The sequence below is a fragment of the Myotis lucifugus genome, unplaced genomic scaffold (assembly GCF_000147115.1).
Source record: "Myotis lucifugus unplaced genomic scaffold, Myoluc2.0 scaffold_341, whole genome shotgun sequence".
Lineage (NCBI taxonomy): Eukaryota > Metazoa > Chordata > Mammalia > Chiroptera > Vespertilionidae > Myotis > Myotis lucifugus.
The window spans coordinates 783,180-805,183 of NW_005871389.1; the positions used below are offsets into that span (position 1 = coordinate 783,180).

At 47.7% G+C, this 22,004-nt stretch overlaps 1 protein-coding gene across 6 annotated transcripts in view; it reads right to left on the minus strand.

Moving 5' to 3' along the window:
* The window catches only part of MLLT1 (MLLT1, super elongation complex subunit), an 84,474-nt gene that overhangs the window by 61,236 nt on the left and 1,234 nt on the right, over positions 1 to 22,004 (minus strand). For 4 of the 6 annotated variants that reach the window (XR_002832206.1, XM_014466484.2, XM_014466481.2 and 1 more), the window contains exons 2-4: positions 13,721 to 13,901; positions 5,009 to 5,091; positions 431 to 505 (exon numbers count right to left, since the gene is read on the minus strand). Coding sequence is in view for 5 of the 6 variants with exons in the window: in XM_014466484.2 (XP_014321970.1) it covers positions 431 to 505; positions 5,009 to 5,091; positions 13,721 to 13,901 (339 nt within the window). In the remaining variant the exon portion in view is untranslated. Of the gene's footprint in view, positions 1 to 430; positions 506 to 5,008; positions 5,092 to 13,720; positions 13,902 to 22,004 lie in introns of those variants that run through there. The other 2 variants (XM_006101107.2, XM_014466485.2) reach the window with 2 other exon arrangements.

Below are 22,004 nucleotides of genomic sequence, written 5' to 3' on the forward strand. Positions count from 1 at the left end.
ACTTTAAAATGGTTAACTATGTTATGTGAATTTCACCTCAATCATTTTTTTTATAATTATGGTCTCATAGAAAAGTATTTGGTGTCTGTCTCCATTTCCTGCGACAGAGATAAACCCTTGGAATTTCCTGAGTGATAGGGATGACTGGAGCATCGTTTGTTGTAATGAGGTGCTTCTGGTGGGCCCTTAGACAGCCTTGGGACTGGGCTGGTCCCCAGAAAGACTAAGCCTTAATTAGAAGCTCAGAACTTTCAGCCCCACCTTCAACCTCTGGGGAGAGAAGAAGAGCTGGGAATTGAGTTAATCACCAATGGCCAATGATCTAATCAATCGTGTCTGCATAATGAAGCCTCTATAAAAACCCCTAAACAACAGGGTTCGGAGAATTTCCAGGGAGGTGAACATGTGCAATGCTGGGAGGGTGGTGTACCTGGAAGCTCTGTATCCCTACACCATACCTTGCCCCATTCATCTCTTCCATCTGGCTGTTCCTGAATTGTATCCCCTATAATAAATGATAACAGTAAGTAAAATGTTTATCAGAGTTTTGTGAGCTGTTCTAGCAAGTTATAAAACTTTAGGAGGAGTTCATGGGAACCCTTAATTTGTAGAAGTGGAGGCATTTCTGTGGGGCTGAGCCCTTACCCTGTAGGGTCTGCGGTAACTCTAGGCAGAAGGCATGAGAAGTAAATGAACTGCTGGACACCACCAGTGCCTAGAGAATCAAAGGATTGGAGAAGAGGTGCTGGAAAAGGCAGCGTGCATTTGGTTTCAGAAGGAAAACAAAACCTTTCACTTGGTGTCAGAAGTAGCAGAGTAAAAACAGTTTAATGATGCTCAAATGTTATTTTTGTAATCAAAGCCCCACCCTCATTTTTTTCCCTTGGGGCAAAGGAGTGGTTATCTCTAAAAGAGCGCCCTGCCAACAGGTCAAACGTTAGTTGTCCTCATGTAAGTTCTAGTGCCAAACATCATGTAAAATAGAATTCCTTCATCTCACGGTCGATGCCACCTTCAGGATCTAATGTGGTTAAACACATCTCACGCTTACATGAGAAAACCGCCTGAGTCTGCGAAAGCGCCTTTTCTGTCCTGGGTGTAGAGCTACCCTGTTCACCAGAGAAGCCAGTCATCTTTCTTCATCTCTGGGACCTCAACCTCCACTGGGCCTGGAAGCCTCCAAGGCTGCTTTGTCCACTCACCTCTCTTACCCAAATTTACTGGAAAGAGGCAAAAACACTTCAACAGCAACAACAGCACAAAACTAATGAAATGCATATGTGCAGGGTACTGGGCCCAGGACCTTACTGTCCATCTCTCTGTGAATCTTCTTAACAGCCTTGAGAAGCCGACACAATTAGGAAGTCCATCTCATGGAGGGACTGGGGCCCAGAGAAGTAACCTGTGCACAGAGCCACTTCCACTTCAAAAATCCACTTACCTTACATACAGCAGAGGACTAAGTCATGGCTGAAAACCAAATGCAACCATTGCCTACATCAGGGTAGAAAAACCACCAGTGGATCCATTCATGATGACTCTGTTTCCAACACTACTCCAAACCTGTACAAGCTACTTTTGCAATGAACCACCATTCACTTTTCCACAACTCTCTGATCTTTACAAAACTTCCAAAGCAGGAACCCACAATTAGACATCTGCAAAACACAATACATAAAATCATACTGTCCCTGTCACCCAGATGTCACCAAAAACCAGAATCCATGAATAGCTGTTGCTCTAGGTCAAGCATGTCTCAGGTGTGCATATAGGACTACATACTCTGCTGGTTCAAATCCCAACTCCGCAACTTACTGTGTGGCCTTGAGCCTGTGACTGAGTATCCAGGAGCTTCTTCTTCCATAGAATGGGGACATCACCTTGCTCCAGGGCTTGTCTGGAGACAAGTACCCACTTAGCACAGTAAGCTAAAAACCCACTTAACAGTAACTTCACTGTATCCCAGACCCCTTGTGTGCGCAGAGTCCACCTTACATCTCTGAGGACAAAACCACCATCAGGAATAGAGGACTCCAGCGAGCAGCCTGCAGAGCACAGCGTCCAACATCCTGAGAGAAGATGCTGCAATTCTGAGAATAGGCCCACAGTGGCAGTCTGGCTACACAGCCTCTATAGGAACTGGTCAGACAAGTAGACCTAGGAACGTGACCTTTTTTTGTTACAGAAAAACCAGTCATCCACCAACAACAGGGTTCAAATGAAAAACACATGCTGAAATCTGAAAAACCTACACCTAAAATGGGAAAATTCTGCTGTATTAAATTACAACTAAAAAACTGGACCAGAACAAAAATCCTTAACCCAAAACCAGTTGCTGCCATGACTGCTAGATGCTCAGGGTGATAAGATGCACACATGCTCCCTCTGAAGAGCAGCACCTCAGGGGCTCACAAAGGAAAGAGGCAATTAAAGAGAAGCACAGGGTCCTTCACTGCCTGTGGAAGACATGCGCACGCGCGCACGCACCCAGCACCCCTAAGTAAGCAAGCCCAAAGAATCTGAAAGATCAGGACACCCTCGGAGGGGTCCTCTGCCCCTCAATGCCCCAGTGTATGTGAGGACGCTGTACCTAGTAGGGACAAGTCCTATGGTTAGAGACCCACCTGTTCCCTTCCCTACCGGGACAGGAACATAGGGGTGGAACACCTCAGGGACTCAGTACAGGAATAGCCCTGAAGTCTGGATGCAAAACCCAGGAAAGCACTCCTCAGGTAAGGATTGAGAGGAGCTGCCCCAAAGAGTCACCACTTCCCTAGGTGCCCCTTTTGAGGGAGAACCTGGGTGCCTCCCCACCATCCACATGAGAGGTCTGAGGTACTAAGAGGCTGCAGAAGCCACCACAGGGAAAGGTCCTGGCTGAACAGAAACACCACCTGCCTCACCTCTCTCCATTCTCTCTGGAGAATCTGAAGATCAGCCAAGATCCCCTGTGCCAGGAGAAGGGGCACTAAGACCAATTGGCCACCTCTGTGTACTGCCCAGCTTCAGCAGGGCACCCCATACCCCTGGGACAGCAGGAGCCTCCCGGCAGACCCCTGGGCCTCACAAAGAAACAGGGATAGCGGGAAATCAAGGGGACACCATCAGGGCCCTAGTGAACACTGCCAGAGCCCAGGTGACTGCAAACATGCCTCCAGGAGGGAGAGAAAGGACTGCGTGTCGGGGACCAGACAAGTCACCCAACGGCACACAAAAGCTCGCTGATCTGTGGGACCCAAAACTGCTTTTAAGCCTCAAAGGAGTTGAATTGAAACCCAGAGATGAGCTTAGCTAGCTTCAAGGATTCCATCACCACTGCCCGCCCCTAGAGTGCCAATGTACAGGACTGTTGGCGTTTTGCAGATGGACTATCTCCTGAACCACCCAGGGGGTACTTTCATCATCCCTTTCCACAGGGAGCTGGAGAGGCTGGTGACATCTGTACCAGGACTGAGTCTCCTGCATCAGTTCTCCTGCCTCCACACGCCCTTGCCTGGCCTCCCTAATCAGGTCCTTGGAAGACTATCCCCAAAGGGTGCAGCATCTCCTCTGCACCTCCTCCAGACGCCCTGCTGAAAAGTTAGGGCACAGCCTTTTCCTGGCGCAGACAGGTTGGGCTCTGCTCTCAAGGGTGGCCGGTCACCAGGACTCTCAGGCCTTGCTTCCACGAAAGCCTTGGTGGCCCAGGCTTCTGAGAAGTGGCCCCCAGATGGTCGCAGAGTTGACTCCCACTTTGCTGCACTTGCTGAAATGTCCCTCAGCTCCCAGTGGGGCAGCACACCTGAGTGCCATCCCCAGAGGCCCTTGACACCAGGTGGTTTGCGGAACAGCCAGGCATGAAAAAAGAACTCATTAAGGAAGTGGTGGCATCCACAGGCCTCACAGGGAGATATCCTTCCTGAAAGACAGAGGAGCTGCCTGCAGCCAGTCCAGCTGTGCTTGTGAAAAAGCACCCGACCACGGCCAAACCACCTCCAAGCCAGGAAAGGTGGCTGTGAGAAGGAGCAGAAGGAGGTTGCAGGAAAGCTCTTTAATTGTAATTATTAGGCTTTAAAAAAAACTAAAACTATAGTCTGAATCTGTCCCCCCCAAATTCACTTGTTGAAATCCTAACCCCCAAACGTGACGGTGTTGGGAGGTAGGGTCCTCTTGGAGGTGATTTTGTCCTGAGGGTGGAGCCCCCATGAATGGGTTTAGTGCCCTTATAAAAGAGACCCCTAAGGGCTCTCACCCCTTCTTCCATGTAAGGACACAGAAAGAAGTCTGTAACTGGGAAGAGGGGCCGGCACTTGATCTTGGACTTCTAGCCTCCAGAACTGTGAGCAATAAACTTCTGTTGTTTATAAGCCACCCAGTCTGTGGTATTTTGTTATACCATCCCAAATGGACTAATAGTTATCAATATATATTCACTGTAAATGTTTATAAAATATACATGGAGGAAAAGAAAAACACCTTATAATCCTACCACCCACATTACCTGTTAACGTTTTTCATGTATACAGTAATTCTTTTTTCCTATTTCCTATATTGTGTATATTGGCAGGAAAAGTCCTTGCTTTTTCATTCAATAATATTAAAAACTTCCCTCCCCCACCCAGATCATCAAAGAGTCTATTCAGGAGATGTACCATAACTTTAACCAATCGCCTACTGTCAGACATTTAGATAATTTCCAGATCTTTGCCACTAATCACAGTCCAGTACTAAGCCTCTAGAACCATCCACAAATCTAGCCGCCATGGAATGTTGCTGCTGACTTAGGGAATGCATGCACTTTCAGGTGATCCCGGAGAGGTCGCAAACACTTGCACTCCCAACTGCCGCTGGTGCCCATTTTCCCAGCCCCCATCTCCCACTGGAGAGGCAGAAACCCTTCAAAACCAGGACTTTAGTGTGGACATCTCCGCTAACAGTAATCCCAGCATTCCCTCAGCGCTGTGTCACTGATTCTACTTCCTCTTTTGTGAAATGTGCGTGCTTCCTGTTGCCACTTCCGGGATCCTACCTTGTTTTTGAAGTGCACCTCGATGGGCATGATGAAGCCAGCGTAACCCGACTCCTCCACTTTGTATGGGGGCTCCTTACACACTAAAAAGAAAGGGAAAAGGCATCTGTCAGCTTCCTGATCATTCAAAGGCCTCACCACCAGCAGCAGTAGGCCCGCCACGTTCTGCGCCTCCTCTCTGGGGCTCACTGGCCCCGCCAGAGCATGGCTTTTCAGCAAGCCAGTTTCCCCTGTGAGTAATGAATCCTGTGCCTAATTCCATGCCAAAGAGGTCATGGGGAATCAAAGGAGCAGAACAGAAGAAAGGTAACCCTGATATGCCATGGTGGGAGAGTGGGAAAGGACATGAGACTAGCTAAGGCAGAGCAGCCAGTGCTGGCTACAGGTCACACAAGTTCAACTGACTCAGGGCAGTCAGTATGACATGTATGAAGTGGGAGACCCCGTGGGTCCCTGGTCTCCCAGGGAAGATAGTGCACACTACAGCATCTACCTGTCTCCACTGCTCCCTCAAACACGTGAACTGATGCCCGGAGATGGCCTGGTCTCAGCTGGGATTCTCTCCTGGGTCCATTTGAGCACCTAACAAAAGCATTCCCAACTGTCTGAGTGATGTGAACAGAGATTCATTAACCCCAGGAATATTTTTTAAGTTGAAACTAGAACAGCAATGTACAAGTAAAAGAGTCTCCCACAATCTCACCCTCCAGAATGTAGAATGTACTGACAATGTTTTGACATATATGCTGTCATTACGCAAGAAACGTGAAAATATTGTTCTCCCACTTTTAAGAAAAAAAAAATCCTAACAGTACAGATTAAATCACCCCTGTCCTCCACCCCTCTGTTCCCAGAGGCAACCACTACTGGGAGACAGGAAAAATCCTGCCAATTGTTAAAACCTTTATGCACCTATATCTGTATCAGTCAGATAATTCTTAAGTAGGCCAGAAATTGCTGAAAAACAGTATATGGAATAAAATGAAACATGAGTCTTTTAAATTAAAACACTAAGACTTTTTAAAAAAATACATCTTTTTTCAGCTCTCAAATATCCTATCTCATATCATGTATCTCAAATATCTCATCTATCCAAAGAAAACTGGCAAGCAGGGTGGGCTTGAAGTCATTAGTGACCCTCCACAGCAGGGCTGGTCAGACAGCCTTGTTTGGACCTCAGTCTACAAACCCCAGGGGAACAGGGGACAGGCTTGTGGCTCAGGCCTGGGAAACCCTGCTGGCCCCAGAGATGGGAGCCGCCTTGGGTGACCTAGGCCCCGAATCTCTATTCCAGCTAGTCCCTCCTGTTCCTTGGATATCCTCCATGGATGCTGGATGGGCACCTCAAATATAGCCTGCCCCAAATCACCTATTCATACCCTCCAAACCTACACCTCCTCCAGGGTCTCACAGCTCAGAACACAGGCTGTCCACCACTCACCCAAGGACTGAGGACTCCCAGACTCTCCCTCTTCCACAGATCACTTCTGCCAAGCACTACGAGCTCCACCTTCATACTGCTCTGCAACGCACCCCCCATGCCTGGCACTCTGTGTGGGTCACTACCCAGTGACTCACTAGCCATCCTGCCTCAGGCTCACTCCTGAGCATCCTCTGCAAGCCTGACTGTCCCATGATGGCTCCCCGACTTCGAGCCCCTCAAGGGGGACTGCAGGGCACTGCATCACCTCCAGCCTCATCTCTTCCCAGCCCAAACTCAGGTCCTAAGATTTAGTCCCGCTGAAACTCTCAGCTCACTTCCTCCAGGACCCCTGCTCTGAGCCCCAACCCCATTTCCAGGTCATGGTTCCCTCCCACAGGCCTCCAGCATCCTGTGTCCCTCAATCACAGGACTTCCATGTTTACTCTGCCACCTTTCTCAATCCTTATATCAGCTCTCTTTCACTTACTGTCACATGCCCAGGGCCAGGACCAGGGCCAGACCTTTCAAAAACATTCAATAAAAATGGGAAATAGCTGTAATACTATCAACAATAAAAAATATATTTAAAAATTTTTTTCAACAAGAATCTGTCAGATACTGCAGAGAGAACCACAAGCCATGCTCCTTCAGGTTCTGCACCAAAGTAAAGGGATGGACCAGGAGCAAGAATTAAACTGGATTGGGAGGCCAGGTCATGGCCTGCCTCTCTCTGAACCTCTGGACCCTGTTTAAGAGAACTGAGAGAGCAAGTGGAGTCTCTCCAGCTGCATGAAAGCTGGCTGCCTAATGCTCTGCCCAATCCCACCAACCATAAGCCCCTGCAGTCTAGCACGGGGGTGGGCACCTGGCACACACCCAAATACTTGTTAAATTAATCTGAATCCAAGAAGGAAATGGAAGTAGAGCAGAGAGGAAGGGTGGCCTGTCTTCAGTGCACAATAGCCTACAGCAGAGGAACAGATGAAATGCATAGGCAAGGCAGTGGTCTGCAGTTCTGCTCCCAACTCCAGCCCCACCCCAGTCTAACTCCCATCTGCCATCAAGGTCCAAGTCAGGGCCCACTTCCTTGCGAGGCCTGACCTAGTTTCTCTTAGTCTCTGACTTCCAGGTCACCTACTTCTGCTGAGGGCAGTTATCTTTTCAAGAGTACATGTTATGTCCTGGCTGGTGTGGCTCAGTTGTTTGAGTGTCATTCCATGCACCAAAAGATTGCTGATTTGTTTCCCGGTCAGGGCACATGCCTAGTTTGTGGGTTCAGTCCCCAGAGGGGGTGTGCAGGAGGCAGCCGAACAATGTTTCGCTCTCACATTGATGTTTCTCTCTCCCTCCCCCTTCCTCTCTCTCTAATATTTTTTAAAAGATTATATGTCACATCTGATCTCCATGTTTCTACCAGACTACAAACCTTTTAAAGGAAGAGATGTGTGGGTTTCTCAACATCTCTCCAAAGGCCTATCACATGACTGGCACTGCAAGGCTGAAAAACATCTATCCTTTCAGAATTGGGAAAAAGAGAGACCAAGCAGATGCCCACGGAAACCAAAGTGAGACAAATTTGATAGGAAATAAAGACAGTAAAAAGGGAAGGGAGGTGATGTAAACTATGGAGAAATTTCTGGAAAGAAAAAAGTGAATGAGACCATGCTGGGCAAGGAGACAGGAAAAGGAAGCTGCGGCCCAGAACATGCCATGGGGCACTGCAGGGTAGGCAAAATCCCCACTGATGCCAGATCCCCAAAAGGCAAGGGGTGTGGCACCTACAGATTCAGTAAAGGGCAGGAGAAGCTGGAAAGGGGAAGGGAGGAAGACAGGGAGTGACTGCTAATGATGGGCAAGAAGTTTGTTTACTTGTGGGATGATGAAAATGTTCTGGAATGAGAGTGGTGATGATTGCACAACTTATGAATACACTAAAAGCACTGAACTATACACATTAAAAGGATGAATTTTATCATGTGTGACTTTTATTTTACTAAAGCAGTTATTAAAAAAAAAGAAGCCAACATAGAGGCTGTACTTGAACAACAGCCCTGGGAATCATCCTGCCACCCACCACCACACCAGGCACAGCAGTTTCAAGCTTCCCTATGGGGAAATCCAGGTGATTCCATGTCTCAGGAGAAGAGTCAATTGTCTGGAAGAAGCTAAAGCCTACAGTATAAAAACTGGACCCAGAGTAAAGCCCTCCTCATTTAGAAAAACACTGCGGGTTTGATTCCCAGTCAGGGCACATACCTAGTTGTAGGTTTGATCCCTGATCGGAATGCGTACCGGAGGCAACCTTTCTTTCTATTTCTCTTTCTCTCTTTCCCTCCCTCCCTCCCTCCCTCCCTTCCTTCCTCCTTTTCTTTCTTTCTTTCTTTCTTTCTTTCTTTCTTTCTTTTCTCTCTCTCTCTCTCTCTCTCTCTCTCTCTCTCTCTCTCTGTCTCTCTCAAATCAAATTTTTTTTAAATGTCCTCAGGTGAGAATTTTAAAGAAATGTTTGAAGTCCTGGCTGAGCATCATCCCTGGTTCAATGTCTCACTTTCACATCTCTCACTTTCACATCTCTCCCTATCCCTCTTCCTCTCTCTTTAGAAATCAATTTAAAATCTTTTTAAAAACAAGAAGCTGGAGTCATTGTCCTCAGGTCTAAGATATGCCCCAAAACAAAAATAATTTTAAAAGGGAAAATAAGGGAATAAGATAGGGCTTTTAGTATAAATATAGTACTGATAATTTTTTAATTCCATGCAAAGACTAAAGCTAAGGAAATTTCCTAGAATGTAGAGCAAAAAAACATGTTTCTTAAAAGAAAAAGGTGAGACATGAAGAAACAATTCAGAAGGTCAAACAAATGCTAACAGCAGCTAATATTTATAAAGCACCTACTGTGTGCCAGGTACTATTATCAGCACTTGATACATATTAATTCATTTAATCCTTACAACAACCTTGAGGCAGATACAATTGTTTCCATTTTACAGATAAAATATTTAGACACAGAGAAGTAATAACCATCCTAGAAAGAGAAAACAGATAAAATACATAGATGAAAAGAAATAATCAAAGATAAAAGAAAACTTTCTGGAGCTAAATGAAGGACATCACAGAAAAAAACAAAACAAAAACAAAAAAACCCTCAGAACCAATATCTTAAAAAGTAGCTTAAATGCTTCTAGAGAAAAAACAGGTCATTTACAATAAAACAAGAACCCAAGTGCATCAGACTTTTCTGAAGACTACGAAGCAAATACTTTCAAAGCTCTAAACGATAGTAATTCTCAAACTAGAATTTTATACTCAGCCAAACTAGCACCATAGTGTGAGAGCAGAATAATGGTATTTTCAAACATACTAGGAGTCAAAAAGTTCATTTCCCACTTACCTTTCTTGGGAAATGTCCTAAGTAATCAATCTCTTAGGACATTACTTGTGAAATTCTCCAGAAAAACAAAACAAAACAAAACATAAGGTAACAAATAAATCCACTCAGGAGAACAGTAAAGGAACATCCCAGCGGGGTGACTAGAGAGGTGGCTTTGAGAGGAGCCAGCCCTTGTTAGAGGAAGGAAGACAGAGAGAACCAGAATGAAATATTCAGGGCAGGAAAAATCCATTGACTAAATGAAATGATTGAGGATAGAAAAAAGTGGAGGTATAATGAAGACACAATGCAACAGGAGAAAAGGGAGAAGCAAAGGGGTATTCAAAAAGTTAGGGTCCAAACATGAAGCAAAAGACCCAGGACTGAATTTTAACCAAGAATGATAAAGAAAGAACCCATCTGCCTTGACATTACCTTGAGTGTTCTTCTGTGAGTGACCCAGAGTTCAGAGAAAATGAATGAAAACCTGGCATCCTGACTGGCCCAACAGTAAACAGAGTCAATAAAGTCAATACTTCTTACTGGTTTCCAGCTTTTAATCAATTTCTGATCCCGGAGTGAAAGTCTCGGTTTGAGTTCAACAACTTTAACAACGTCAAGGAGGGGTGTTAAGATTCAAGGAAAGATAGGGGTGCTCATGTCCTTCTCTTCCTAAGCAGAAAATCAGAAGATACTGACAGAAGCTGGCAGCGCCTACCTAATCCTTTCAGCACCAAGGAGATAGCAGCAAACTGTAGCAGGACACAACTCAGATGAACAAGGTAAGTAATATAAATATGTTAAAATGGTACTAAAGAGAAAAATAAAATAGAAAAAAAGGCCAGGAGCATGTGGCTATTTAGGTGTTTTGAACAAAGAAACTGTGAGTTAGACCTGGCAGCCAGAGGACTTGTTTAAAATGGGTGACAGGGAGCCTTTGTGGAGAATCCAAAAGGTAAGCAGGTATGCTCATTATTTAAAGTCACAAGGACAATCACCACAAAATGAATCACTTAACTATAAAACATTTAGAGCAGATAGTGAATAAAAGGAGTTGGGAGTTTAGTATAAAGTCTAGCTTTTCATGCTGGTAAATTAATATTTTTTAAATTTGAAATCAAGAATTAAGAAGCCAAAAAATAAAAAAATAAAAAATAAATTAAAAAAAAGAATTAAGAAGCCAATTCACTTCCACTAACATAAGGCATTCAGGAAGAACACAATCAGGAAAAAACTAGAAAGACTGGCCCTGGGGCAATGTGAACAGTGATGGCCCAAGAAATGGAAACTTCCCAGCTGGTACATTCCTATTATGTGTATTTATCTGATTTTAAAGATACCTTTTAAAGTGCATAACATATAATTTCAGAGCCAAGAGTCCTGTAAGAAATTCATTCACTCTTTTTTTTTTTTTTAATCTTCACCCAAGGATATTTTTCCACTGATTTTTAGGAAGAGTGGAAGAGAGAGGGAAAGACAGAGAGAAATATCGGTGTGAGAGAAACACATCGATTGGTTGCCTCCTGCATGCACCCTGATCAGGGCCCTGGCCAGGGGGAGCCTGCAACAAGGTATATGCCCTTGACCACATCGAACCTGGGACCCTTTAGCACGCAGACCAATGCTCTATCCTCTGAGCCAAACCAGCTAGGGCCTCATTCACTCTTTAACCTGTTCCATTTTTCATTGACAACTAGCAGGGTATAATCCAATCAAGTTTTGTTCAACACAATAAATAGCCAACCAGACATTTACTATTTCACACAGTGTGAGTAGACTTGGCAAGCACCATTCAACTACTAATTTAAGTTCTACCCGCTAACTGACACTAAGAAAGTGGACCTCACTCATCACCCATTTTCTTGGAGCTTGGAACTCAGAGACTATGCTGCTTCCACATGACCATAAGTGGGATACGGGGCCTCTCTGAACCTGTTTCCACATCTACCTGGCAGGAATTCTGGGACATACCATGTCGCAGGGCTGTCATGAGCACAGCACACAGACCAGTGAGTGCTTGGCAAATGCAGACCACTATTAATATTACTTCTAGTAGCTGCTTGGTTACTGACCCTGTAGGGGCAAAAATGAAATAGTTTAAAGGTGAATGGATATAATCATCCTGAGTCCACTGGGAGAAAAGGGAACAGGACAAGCGAGGGAGATGGTGAAAGAGCTAGAGTGGAAGCTGCTAGGGAAACAAGGCGGGCCCAACTCACAGGAAAAAGGCAGCCAGTTTCTACTCTGCTGTTAAAGCTCAACAGCGGCCCTAGAGGACTCCCAAGTGAATGGGCATGGCCGGGTGCCAAAAGAAACAGGCAGCGCTACCACGCAGGCCCCCAGGCCAGTGTGTGAACCACTGCCTTAAGTACAGGCAGCTTACCTGGCCCACTGGAGGCTGTTTCCCCATCTGTAAAAGAGAGTTATGGGGAGAATGAATCAAGGCCCTGCAGGAGCCTTAGCTGGTTTGGGTCAGTGGGCAGAGCGCTGGCCTGTGGACTGAAGGGTCCCAGGTTCGATTCCAGTCAAGGGCACATGCCTGGGTTGCGGGTTGATCCCCAATAGGCAGCCAATCGATGATTCTCTCTCATCATTGATGTTTCTATCTCTCTCTCCCTCTCCCTTTCTCTCTGAAATCAATAAAAATATAAAACAAACAAACGACCCTGCAGGAAGTGCTTGATAGTGCCATGTATTATTATTATTATTATTATTATTATTATTATTATTATTAATAGGTGCTTTACAGGTATCTGCTGTCAGTAACATGTCTGCTCTCCTACAAGCAGCTCAGAGAGAAAGGAGAGAAATGATTCGGGAAAAGAGAAATGAAGGAAAGAAACAACTGAACGCTGACGGAAGAAACCAGAAGAAAAAGAAATGACTACCATGCCAGTAGGAATCTCAGGTTGCCTTCCCTTCTTAACCAGAAGTTTCTGCTTCTGTAACGTAAGTCAGCTACTTGCTGACCCAGGCCCAGACCCCATAGGGTCTGTCCAAGCTGGCTTCCGGCTCAGCCCTGGGCACCTAAACCCTGTCCTGCAAGGAGAGGGATCAGCAGTGCAGCAGTGGCTCCCCAACCCTGAAGCACTTTGCTAGCAAAAAGTCCTTCATGCCTTCATCGACACATCCATTCCAGAAATATTTATTGGGCCCCTGTGACATGCCAGGCTTCACAACGGGGACTCAATAATGAGAAGCGCAAACATGGCCCCACAGAGCTCATAAGATGGCTACCAACTATGTTCCTAAGATCCCCGTCAAATTCCCCAGGAAGTGTTCTCTGATCCCCTTCTCTCTGCCCTGTCAGACTGCCAGGTCACAGGAAATCCGAATCTTCGTGGAAAGCGTGAATGAGGCACTTGTGCTCATCAAACAACAGTCTGAGAGGTGACACAGGAAAGGAAGACATAAGAAACAAGACAGTGGTGAAATGAGCACCTTTTATGCTTTGTCCCCCCTCACAAGTATCATGAGTTCTTAAAATGGCATCTCTCATCAAATGTAGGCCCAATAAGCAAGTCCTGATTACTCACCAAGTGGGTGTAAACCACCCATTCCCACCCACTGGCCACTGACTATGTTTTCTCTGGAGACTTCTCAGAGCCTGAGTCTAAATAATGACATGAGACACAGTCATCAGTTCCTTTGGGTTTTTCCTACTATGAACTCCAGAGCAAAGGAACAGAAGGGAGGGAGGGGGACCTTTACAGGGTCAAAGAAGGACCAAGTGCTGGCCGGTAAACTTCTCACTGGCATGCCGAGGGGTGCAAGCCAGAACCTCAGAGTGTGAGCCGGCCGCCCCTGGAGAGAAGGTGAACACCAGCCTTGCAAGGAGTGACGCAAACTGGTTAGTGTTGTAGGCACTAGACCCTGTGGGGCTGCCTGGCTGGGAGGGGAGGGGGAGCGAGGGGCCACTCACCACGCTTGGGCTTGGGGAAGCTGTCATGCAGCCAAAAGACCACCTTCTCCACGAAGTGCTGGATTTCACATTGCTCGGGGCCGCGGACGAACACCATCCAATCGTGTGTGAACCCCTCCGTGGTGGGCTTCTTGCGCAGTTGGGCCCGGTGTCCCAGCTCTAACTTGACCTGGACAGTGCACTGGTGGGAGAAAGAGTCGGGCATGGGGTCAGCACAAAGCCCAGAGCAGGAGACGGCCAGCTGTCCATGAGGACCAGGTACTGTGTGCCTGTTTTACACATCTCCTCCCCTCAGCAAGCCCAAGCCATGGCTACGGCTCCTCTCTACCCTCCCCCTCACCTGCAGTTCCCTCTGCCGTATGTGCTCCGCCCCTAGGCCTCCCCATGGCAGGCTCCTTCCTGTCACTGAGGTCTCGACTGGACTGCCCACCTAATATGAAACCACCCACCACCATCCCCATCACTCTGTCACATCATGTTTTAGCATTTTTCACTATCAAAAGGGATCTTACTAAAGGTTTGTTTATTTGCTCTAACATTGGCTCCTCGGGGATTGCTCCTTGTCCAGAGTTGACATCCCTAAAGTCTCCCAGAATATACGGATACAAGAAGTACGATTATGCCCTGGCCAGTTTGCTAAATGGTTAGAGCGTCAGCCTATAGACAGAGGGTCTCGGGTTTGATTCCCGGTCAAGGTGATGTACCTCAGGAACCAATCAATGTGTCTCACATTGATGTTTCTCTCTCTCCCCCCCCACCCCTCCCTTTCACTCTCTCTAAAAATCAATGGAAAAAATATCCTCAAGTGAGGATTAAAAAAAGAAGAAGAAGAAGTGCGATTACCTCCTTTTACAGATGAGAAACCCAAAGCTCCAAGAGTGCGCTGCTAAGTAGCACACACAAGGGGGCCCAGTTGGTAGGGAACAAGGCCCAGACTCAAATCCAGGTGTGCGTCCCCAAGGGCCTATTCCTGTAGCCACTCTGCCAGCTTGCCTCCCTGGTCAAGCCTCCCACACTCCTTAATTAATGCATTTTCATTCTCCCTTGTCCTACAGAATGCCTCCTGGAGAACAGAGACCAGCAGAGTCACCCGAGTCATCCACACAAATGGTGGCTCCGTTTTTTTGTTAATCCTCACCCGAGGATATTCTTTTTCCATTGATTTTCAGAGAGTGGAAGGAAGGGAGGGGGAGACAGAGAGAAACATAAATGTGACAGAGACACATCGATTGGTTGCCTCCCGCACTCACCCCAACCGGAGCCTAGGGATACAGCCTGCAACCGAGGTACATGCCCTTGACCAGAATCGAATCCTCACCGACTAAGCAGGCCAACACTCTAACCACTGCGCCAAACCAGCTAGGGCTGGTGGCTCAGTTTTAAAAGCAGAATGGTGAGAATGGAGGGGTGAGGTTGAAGCCATCTGGGGACAGGTCCCAGGCGGACCTGCAGCCCCAGTAGTCAGGCTCCATTCATTATGCTCACGTCTGTCACTCTGCCCTGAAACATAAGGCAGCTCATGCTGGTTCCACTCCACTGGATACAAAGCCACAAAACCTCGAAGCACTGGCAACATCTTGGGGGAGGGTGGGTGTCAAAACACTGCCAGGGAACCAACTGTAAACAGCCATCTCCTCAGTAAGAGACTCCCAGACCTCCCATAGATACAGCTTGACACCTAGTATCAAATGCAGGAACGATACAAAGAAGCAGAGGCCAAGTGCACACTTGCTCCTAAGTGCTGAGATAATCAGGAGCAAGTCGGTGCGTGGATGCCACACTCCCCAAACAAAGCTCCCCTGTGATGGGCTTCCCTGCCCTCCCTTGGCCAGAAATCTCCCCCTGTTCACTATCTACCCTCTTTTTCACCCAACCCACTGATGACATGTGTCCCTTTGGCCACAGTTCCTCTGTACCCGCCTCTTCTCAGCAATTCAGCAACCCGTTCAGTCCTCCCTCCCTCTTCACCTTCTTCTCACTGCTCAGTCTCTGCGATGAAAGCAGGGCAGACAGACAGATCCTATCTCTCAGTTTCACAACTTTCCACGGCTCCCCACGCCCTCAGAATGAAGTCCAAATGCCTCAGCACACTGGCAGTCTCCCACCTGTGTTTCCTCAAGTCTGAGATGCTCATTATTTTTCACTTTTTAACCCTTCTGAGGTCGGAGTGTATTGTGCAGTCCATGTATAAGTCACACACCCCCAGCGCCACCAAGACCCACACATGCAAACACACAAAGAAGCTGCTACTAAGTCTGTGGTGTGCCCGAAAGGCTTGGAACTGAGGAAACACAGAAAATGCGCACCACTTCCGATCCAGCTGAGTAGGATGCTAGCATCCCAGAACACACGCAGAATGTCTACTCCTGTCTGTCTCTGCTCCTTCGAGCCTGCAGCCTGTGTCCTACTCATTTCCCTGCTGATCGAATTCCACTCATCCCTTCAACCCCAGCTTGAGTGCTACTTTCTCCAGAGCCCTTTCCGACTGCTGTGCCCACTTGGTCCTGCTGCAATTCCTGGGCTGTTCACTGCTGCCTCCCCAGGACTACATCTCCCCGTCCTTCTAACCTCTATCTTGGAAACACGGTACATGAGGCATCAACTATACTTAATGAATCAAACTAGAAGGCCTTCCTAGATCAATGAGTGCTAAGTGGTGCTTTCCAAGAGGAAGAGCCAATAAGAACTGTGTTAAGAATTAAAGGATGGTCCCGATATACAGAAGACCTAACAGAAGCTCTGAGTAACTTAATGAGCAGCTGTAAAAACAGGGCAGGAGTTCCCCTGACATAGGACGGACACTGAGGGGCTCCTTGGGAAACGAGCAAGGAGGGCCTGGGCAATCTGTGCAGTCGAGGCTGAAGGCAGAAAAGAAACAAGTCCACATGAAGGCAACCAGAGGGTGTGGCTAAAAAACGAGGTTAAGTCGAGCCTGAAATGGGAGAACTCACAAGACCTCAGGGTGGACAGAGGAGGAGAGCAAAGGAGGCTCAAATAACTCTGACCCAGGTAGCTGGGATGCTCCTGGGATGGTGGGAGGGAGTATTGGGCCTATTCAAGTGGAAATACCTCACCTAAAGCTAGAGAGAAGGGGCCACACATCTGGATAAACATGTAATGCTCAAATCAACCATAAGCATCTGTCTGCACAGTGCCACACATGGACAACATTCAACATAAACAAACCCAAGCAATATTTACATTATCCCGAAAGGCTGTAATCACCATCTACATGTCCATGTGTGTAAGAAACTCTGCCTTTCTCTCCCACCTGCTTCCACACTGAGAAATCGGGAGACAATCCCTGGATTGTTGGGAGGGTTACTGGTGGAAAACTAAATACATACAATCATAACAATAATTTACTGGCAAACAACTTTTTGTTCTTTGGAGTTAACTCCTGCGTAATGAGATGCCTCCTCAGATTCTGTTATTCACCAATCCAACTGCCTTCCCAGCATTTCTGATTATGCGGGGTTCCTACCCAGGGCACACGATCAGCAAAGCAGTTATTGTGAAAGAATAGAGGCCACAGTTCCATCAGAAAGGGGAAAATGGAAGCACCAAAAATACACTCCACCGGCCAAAGTAAACAAACAGGAAGGTTCTGAAGCAGCGGTAGGTCATCTCTGTAGCTGGCAGGCCATGCCCAAAGCTTGCTGGGCAGCAGCATCTGTGCCCTAGAGGCTGGCATAAACTCAGCCTCCACACCCCCAGGTTCAAGGTACCAATAACTGCAATACAATGATGCACTCAGGAGAGGATCACTTCCCTGAATGCTGGAATCTTCTAAAAAATAAAGATGGTGGAATAACACAGATTGTGGGCTATTATACATATGACTCACTGATTCAGTAAGACATTCAAGCGACACTGAACTGGAGGCAAGCAAGAAGCTGAGCCCTGGCCAACTACTCTGACTTGTCAAGTCATAATAATTTACTAGTATGGCTAGGCCAATTTCACTTCCAAGGATTCTGCTCCTCCCTTCCTTACTCTTCCTGGACTCCTTCCCTGTCCATTAGAACCAAATAATTGAAGCAAATATTTCTCTAGGAAGGGTAACTGGCTAAAGGGGTTAACTCAGCCGTGGGCAAACTACGGCCCGCGGGCGGATCCAGCCCGTTTGAAATGAATAAAACTAAAAAAAAAAAAGACCGTACCCTTTTATGTAATGATGTTTACTTTGAATTTGTATTAGTTCACACAAACACTCCATCCATGCTTTTGTTCCAGCCCTCCGGTCCAGTTTAAGAACCCATTGTGGCCCTCGAGTCAAAAAGTTTGCCCACCCCTGGGTTAACTGTTGGTTAGGGAAACCCGCCTGGGAATGAAGAACCTCACTGTTCAGCTGCATGGAGGCCCTTTATGGGACCTCCAGAGTGGGTGGCTGGAAGTGGCCCTGTAGGGCTCTGGAGTTCTAACCTAGCTTCAGTTACTGCCATGTCCCAGCATCTGGGGACCACTTTGCCACGCACTCGCCCAACAAAAACCTGGAACAAAGGGGAATATTTCATCCCAAAGACCAGTGGATGAAGATGGCGCAGCACACAGGCTCCAAGGGCTGTCTGGGGACAGTACACCATGGGCAGAGGGCCTCAGCGGGCACTGCCCTCTCTCCACGCCAACTGGCAGAGGGCACTTGGAAAACAAGGCCAAACTCCTAAGTCCTACAAGCCAGGCAAACAGATCCTGGCTCTCCAGGAATTTCACTGGAGCATAGAGCCCCCCACCCCCCAGGGGGACTTGAATGACCTCCACCTGGCAAAGAGAAAGAGCCAACCTGGTCCCAACAGCTCCACTCCTTCAATGACCTTTCTTTGTCGGATCCTTTCTGTACCCTGTGAACCCTGCCCTCAGCCTGGGCCCCAGAAGGCAGTTCTTTAGCAACAAATTTATCTGTAAGATTTTCCCTGATTTCTGGTGGGAATTCTCAACAGATGCCCTTTCCTCTGGGAATTCACACTTTACTGAGTGGCATAATTAAGCCTGGAGTTTGGCTACAGCATCTAATTCCCACAGATGTGACAATCCCCTCCCCTCCCAGAAAGATAAAGCACCCAAGAGCATTTCCCCTCAGCAGTCAGGATTGATTTTGCCAGGTCTAACTGGCCCCAGCAGATCGCTGGCAATATGGTCCACACTTACAAGAAATGGGAAAAAGTACTGGTCACATGAAGTGACAGTGACACAAGACCAAATAAAATACTCTTCGCAGAACTCCCTCCAGACCCAGTGGGGGGCTCTCAGAAGCAACCACAAATGAATGTGAAAAAGACAGAAAATGAAGGATGGCCCTCAGTGACAATCCTCTCAAGAGGAGGGCAGCCTGCCCAGAGGGGGGAAAGAACCAAGCTGCATGAGACACTAGTCTTCTAACTGCTGGTACACAGGGGGATAGCAGCCAGCACCTGCACCCCTCTTCTGACTCTGTCCAGCCTTGTCCCTTTCACCAGGGGGGTAAGGTTAATGATAAAGGGATGAGAGGGAGCTCAATGAATGCTCTCTGGAAACTCTCTAAGTGTGCAGACCATGTGGATATGCAAATAAACCTACAATCCTTAGTTTTCAGGTTCCTGGGAAGACAGACCCTCACCAGCCCTCCAGGAAAGCTGGGACCGGGTATATATTACATATGCAGGAGATGCCTGCAGACATGTAGACGGCAGGGTGTCGCCAAAGTTCTCTAGGGAGCAGTTCGGGGAATTTTTTTTAAACACTACAAACTCAATACTAAAGGCAACAGTGGCCGGGGTAGGTGGGCCTGGTTACAAGGAGCTGATAACTAGTCACTTTTATTTAACGAACAGTTAGCAAAGCTTATTCAAAACTGTGTTACATGGACATAAAGGGAAATAGGACTCGGGTCCCCGCCCTCAAGTACTTTACAACATAGTTAACTTCAGGACAGAAACTTGGCATGCTGACTTTCCAACCGATAGTTTCAGACCTGGATGGGAGAAAATCCAGTCACTCATGTCAGTGCTCTGAACAATTCCAAGCAATTCTCTGCAAGGTCTCGGTAAAGGAGACCTACCTAAGAATGCCACTAAGGCCTGACTCCTTTTGGGGCCTCCCTGAGCCTGCATTTACACATCTGTAAAATGGGCCTTAACCGTTAGAAACAAACCTCCCCTTCCGGAACAACAGAATATGGTCACAAGCAATTGTTCCCAATTTCAAACTCAAGAGAGAACCTTTTGAACAATCAGCATTAATTCAACTGTGACTCATTGGGTTGGCCATCCACCCTCGGTGCCATGCCCAGTGCTTCTGTGAAGAAAGGACACCGTGGTCCTCTGGAGAACAGAATCACCCAGACACTGACACCAGTTCTAGTTCCCCAGGCAGCCCTTCCCCATCCTCCCAGCATCTGCTTGGCCTTTACGCCTGTTCCTTCCCTACCATCCTTGGAGATAAATCACACACCTAATGAGCAAAGATCTGCCCCCTCCCCACTCCCAAAGTACATGGCCTTCTCCCCCCTAAAAAACACACAAAAACCAAATCCCACAGACATCAGATGTGTTAAGTACAGGCTTGGATCCATAAAGACTTTGCCTACCCATGGGGAAAGATTTTGATGCTGAGAAGTTGGGTGCCCAGAGCAAAATGCAGAATTGCCTTTCTTAGCTGGGTTGAAACTTCTAGAGAACACAACAGGAAAGTAAAGAGAAGCAAAGACTCCCAAAGCTGGCGGCCCTTCAGGAAAAATCCTGTTGTTCCTCATCAGGCGGAGGCACTTACAGGTCTGGGGCATCCTGGGAGAAAAAGGCAAGGCTGAGACTCTGCGGAAGTCAAAGCCTTTACCACACACCAGAAGTCGTTCTGGGACACTGACCGCCAACTTGCCTACTTGGGTAGGCTCCCAAATTTGCATGAAAACACACCAGGATGGAGAATCAGTCTATGGGTGACACATCCTTTCCTTTAGGACCAGTTTCACTTGCAAATACTTCTGCAAGGATCTAGACCAGCACGGTCCAACGGACCTTTCTGCCATCTCTCCATGCTGCCCAGTGAGGGGGCTGACAGGTCAGCAGTAGACTCACTGGGCGCTGAAAATGTGACTGAAGCACTGATTTTGGTTTAACAAGCCACAGGTGCTGGTGGCCACAGTGCTGGGCAATACGGATCTCACTCTCTCCAGTGTGTTCACCAGTCCACTCGGTCACAGTCTCACCATTCCACTTACATACATGACAACCGTCCAGGGGGAATGGACACTCTTGGGCCTAAGACATCTTCCCGGGGAACCAGCATGTCAGGCAAGAGTGACATTCTACACCCATGCAGTGCCCAACAAGCCCTTTCCAGAGGTGGGCTTTGTTGAAAGTGGACACTGAAGGTATACTTCGTTTTGTTTATAACTCCATATGAACTGAAGGCAACAAGCTCTGTACCTTCAAGGGAACTGAATTCACACTACACTGTAGAACTCCACTATTCAACTGTGACAAACTCTTCCTTCCCTCTGAAAAGAAAGGTAGTAACACCAAAACCACAAGGGAAATCATAGTGAGAGGGTGCCACAAACACAAGCCTCAACGATCCTGTGCCACCACGGGCGGCCAGGATGGGCAGGGGAGAGGTCTCCTGCCCTACACCCCAGAAACCTCAGAGACACAGCGCCTTACCAGACAGAGCCGCCTCAGTGGCGCCAGCAGCCAGGGACGCCTCAACCTGCCCTCGATAATGGCAGAGATTTCAGCTGCCACCCCCACAGCCCCACTACGCCTTTCCTGGCCTCATGCCCCTGGAAGCCAGGGACAGCAGTGGAGGATGAAGAAATAAATGATCCTATGCTGGGGGCCCTGGGTGCTGAAGAGGAGAAAGCACAGAGCTGGGGAAGGGGGCGGGGGGACCAGAGGCCAAAAAGGCCTCAGGTTCACCAGAACTGACAGGACTGGCTGTTTCCAGAAGGAAGGGAGGGGGGCCATGGGGAGAGTTTACAGAAGTTAGGGAACCACCCGGGGCTTGGAGCAAGGCTCCAGGTGCACACTCGAAGATGCTGGGGAAGACGGGAAAGTGAGGTGTGCGGGGAGGAGGGCACTGGCGGAGAGTCACCGCATCAGGCTGGGGAATGGTGGAACGCAGTGCAAGACTGAAAGTAAAGAGAGAGGCCCAGGGGTTCCGGGGAGACCGCAGGTCTGTTAAGGGAGGTCAAATGAGGCTGGAGGAACCATACTGATGAGAGAGATCTGGGTTGGGGGACAAGGTGGGGAAGGGTAAACCAGGGTCAAAGAGGGCCCAAGCTGCGGGAGAGGCATTTGGTGCCTGAGGG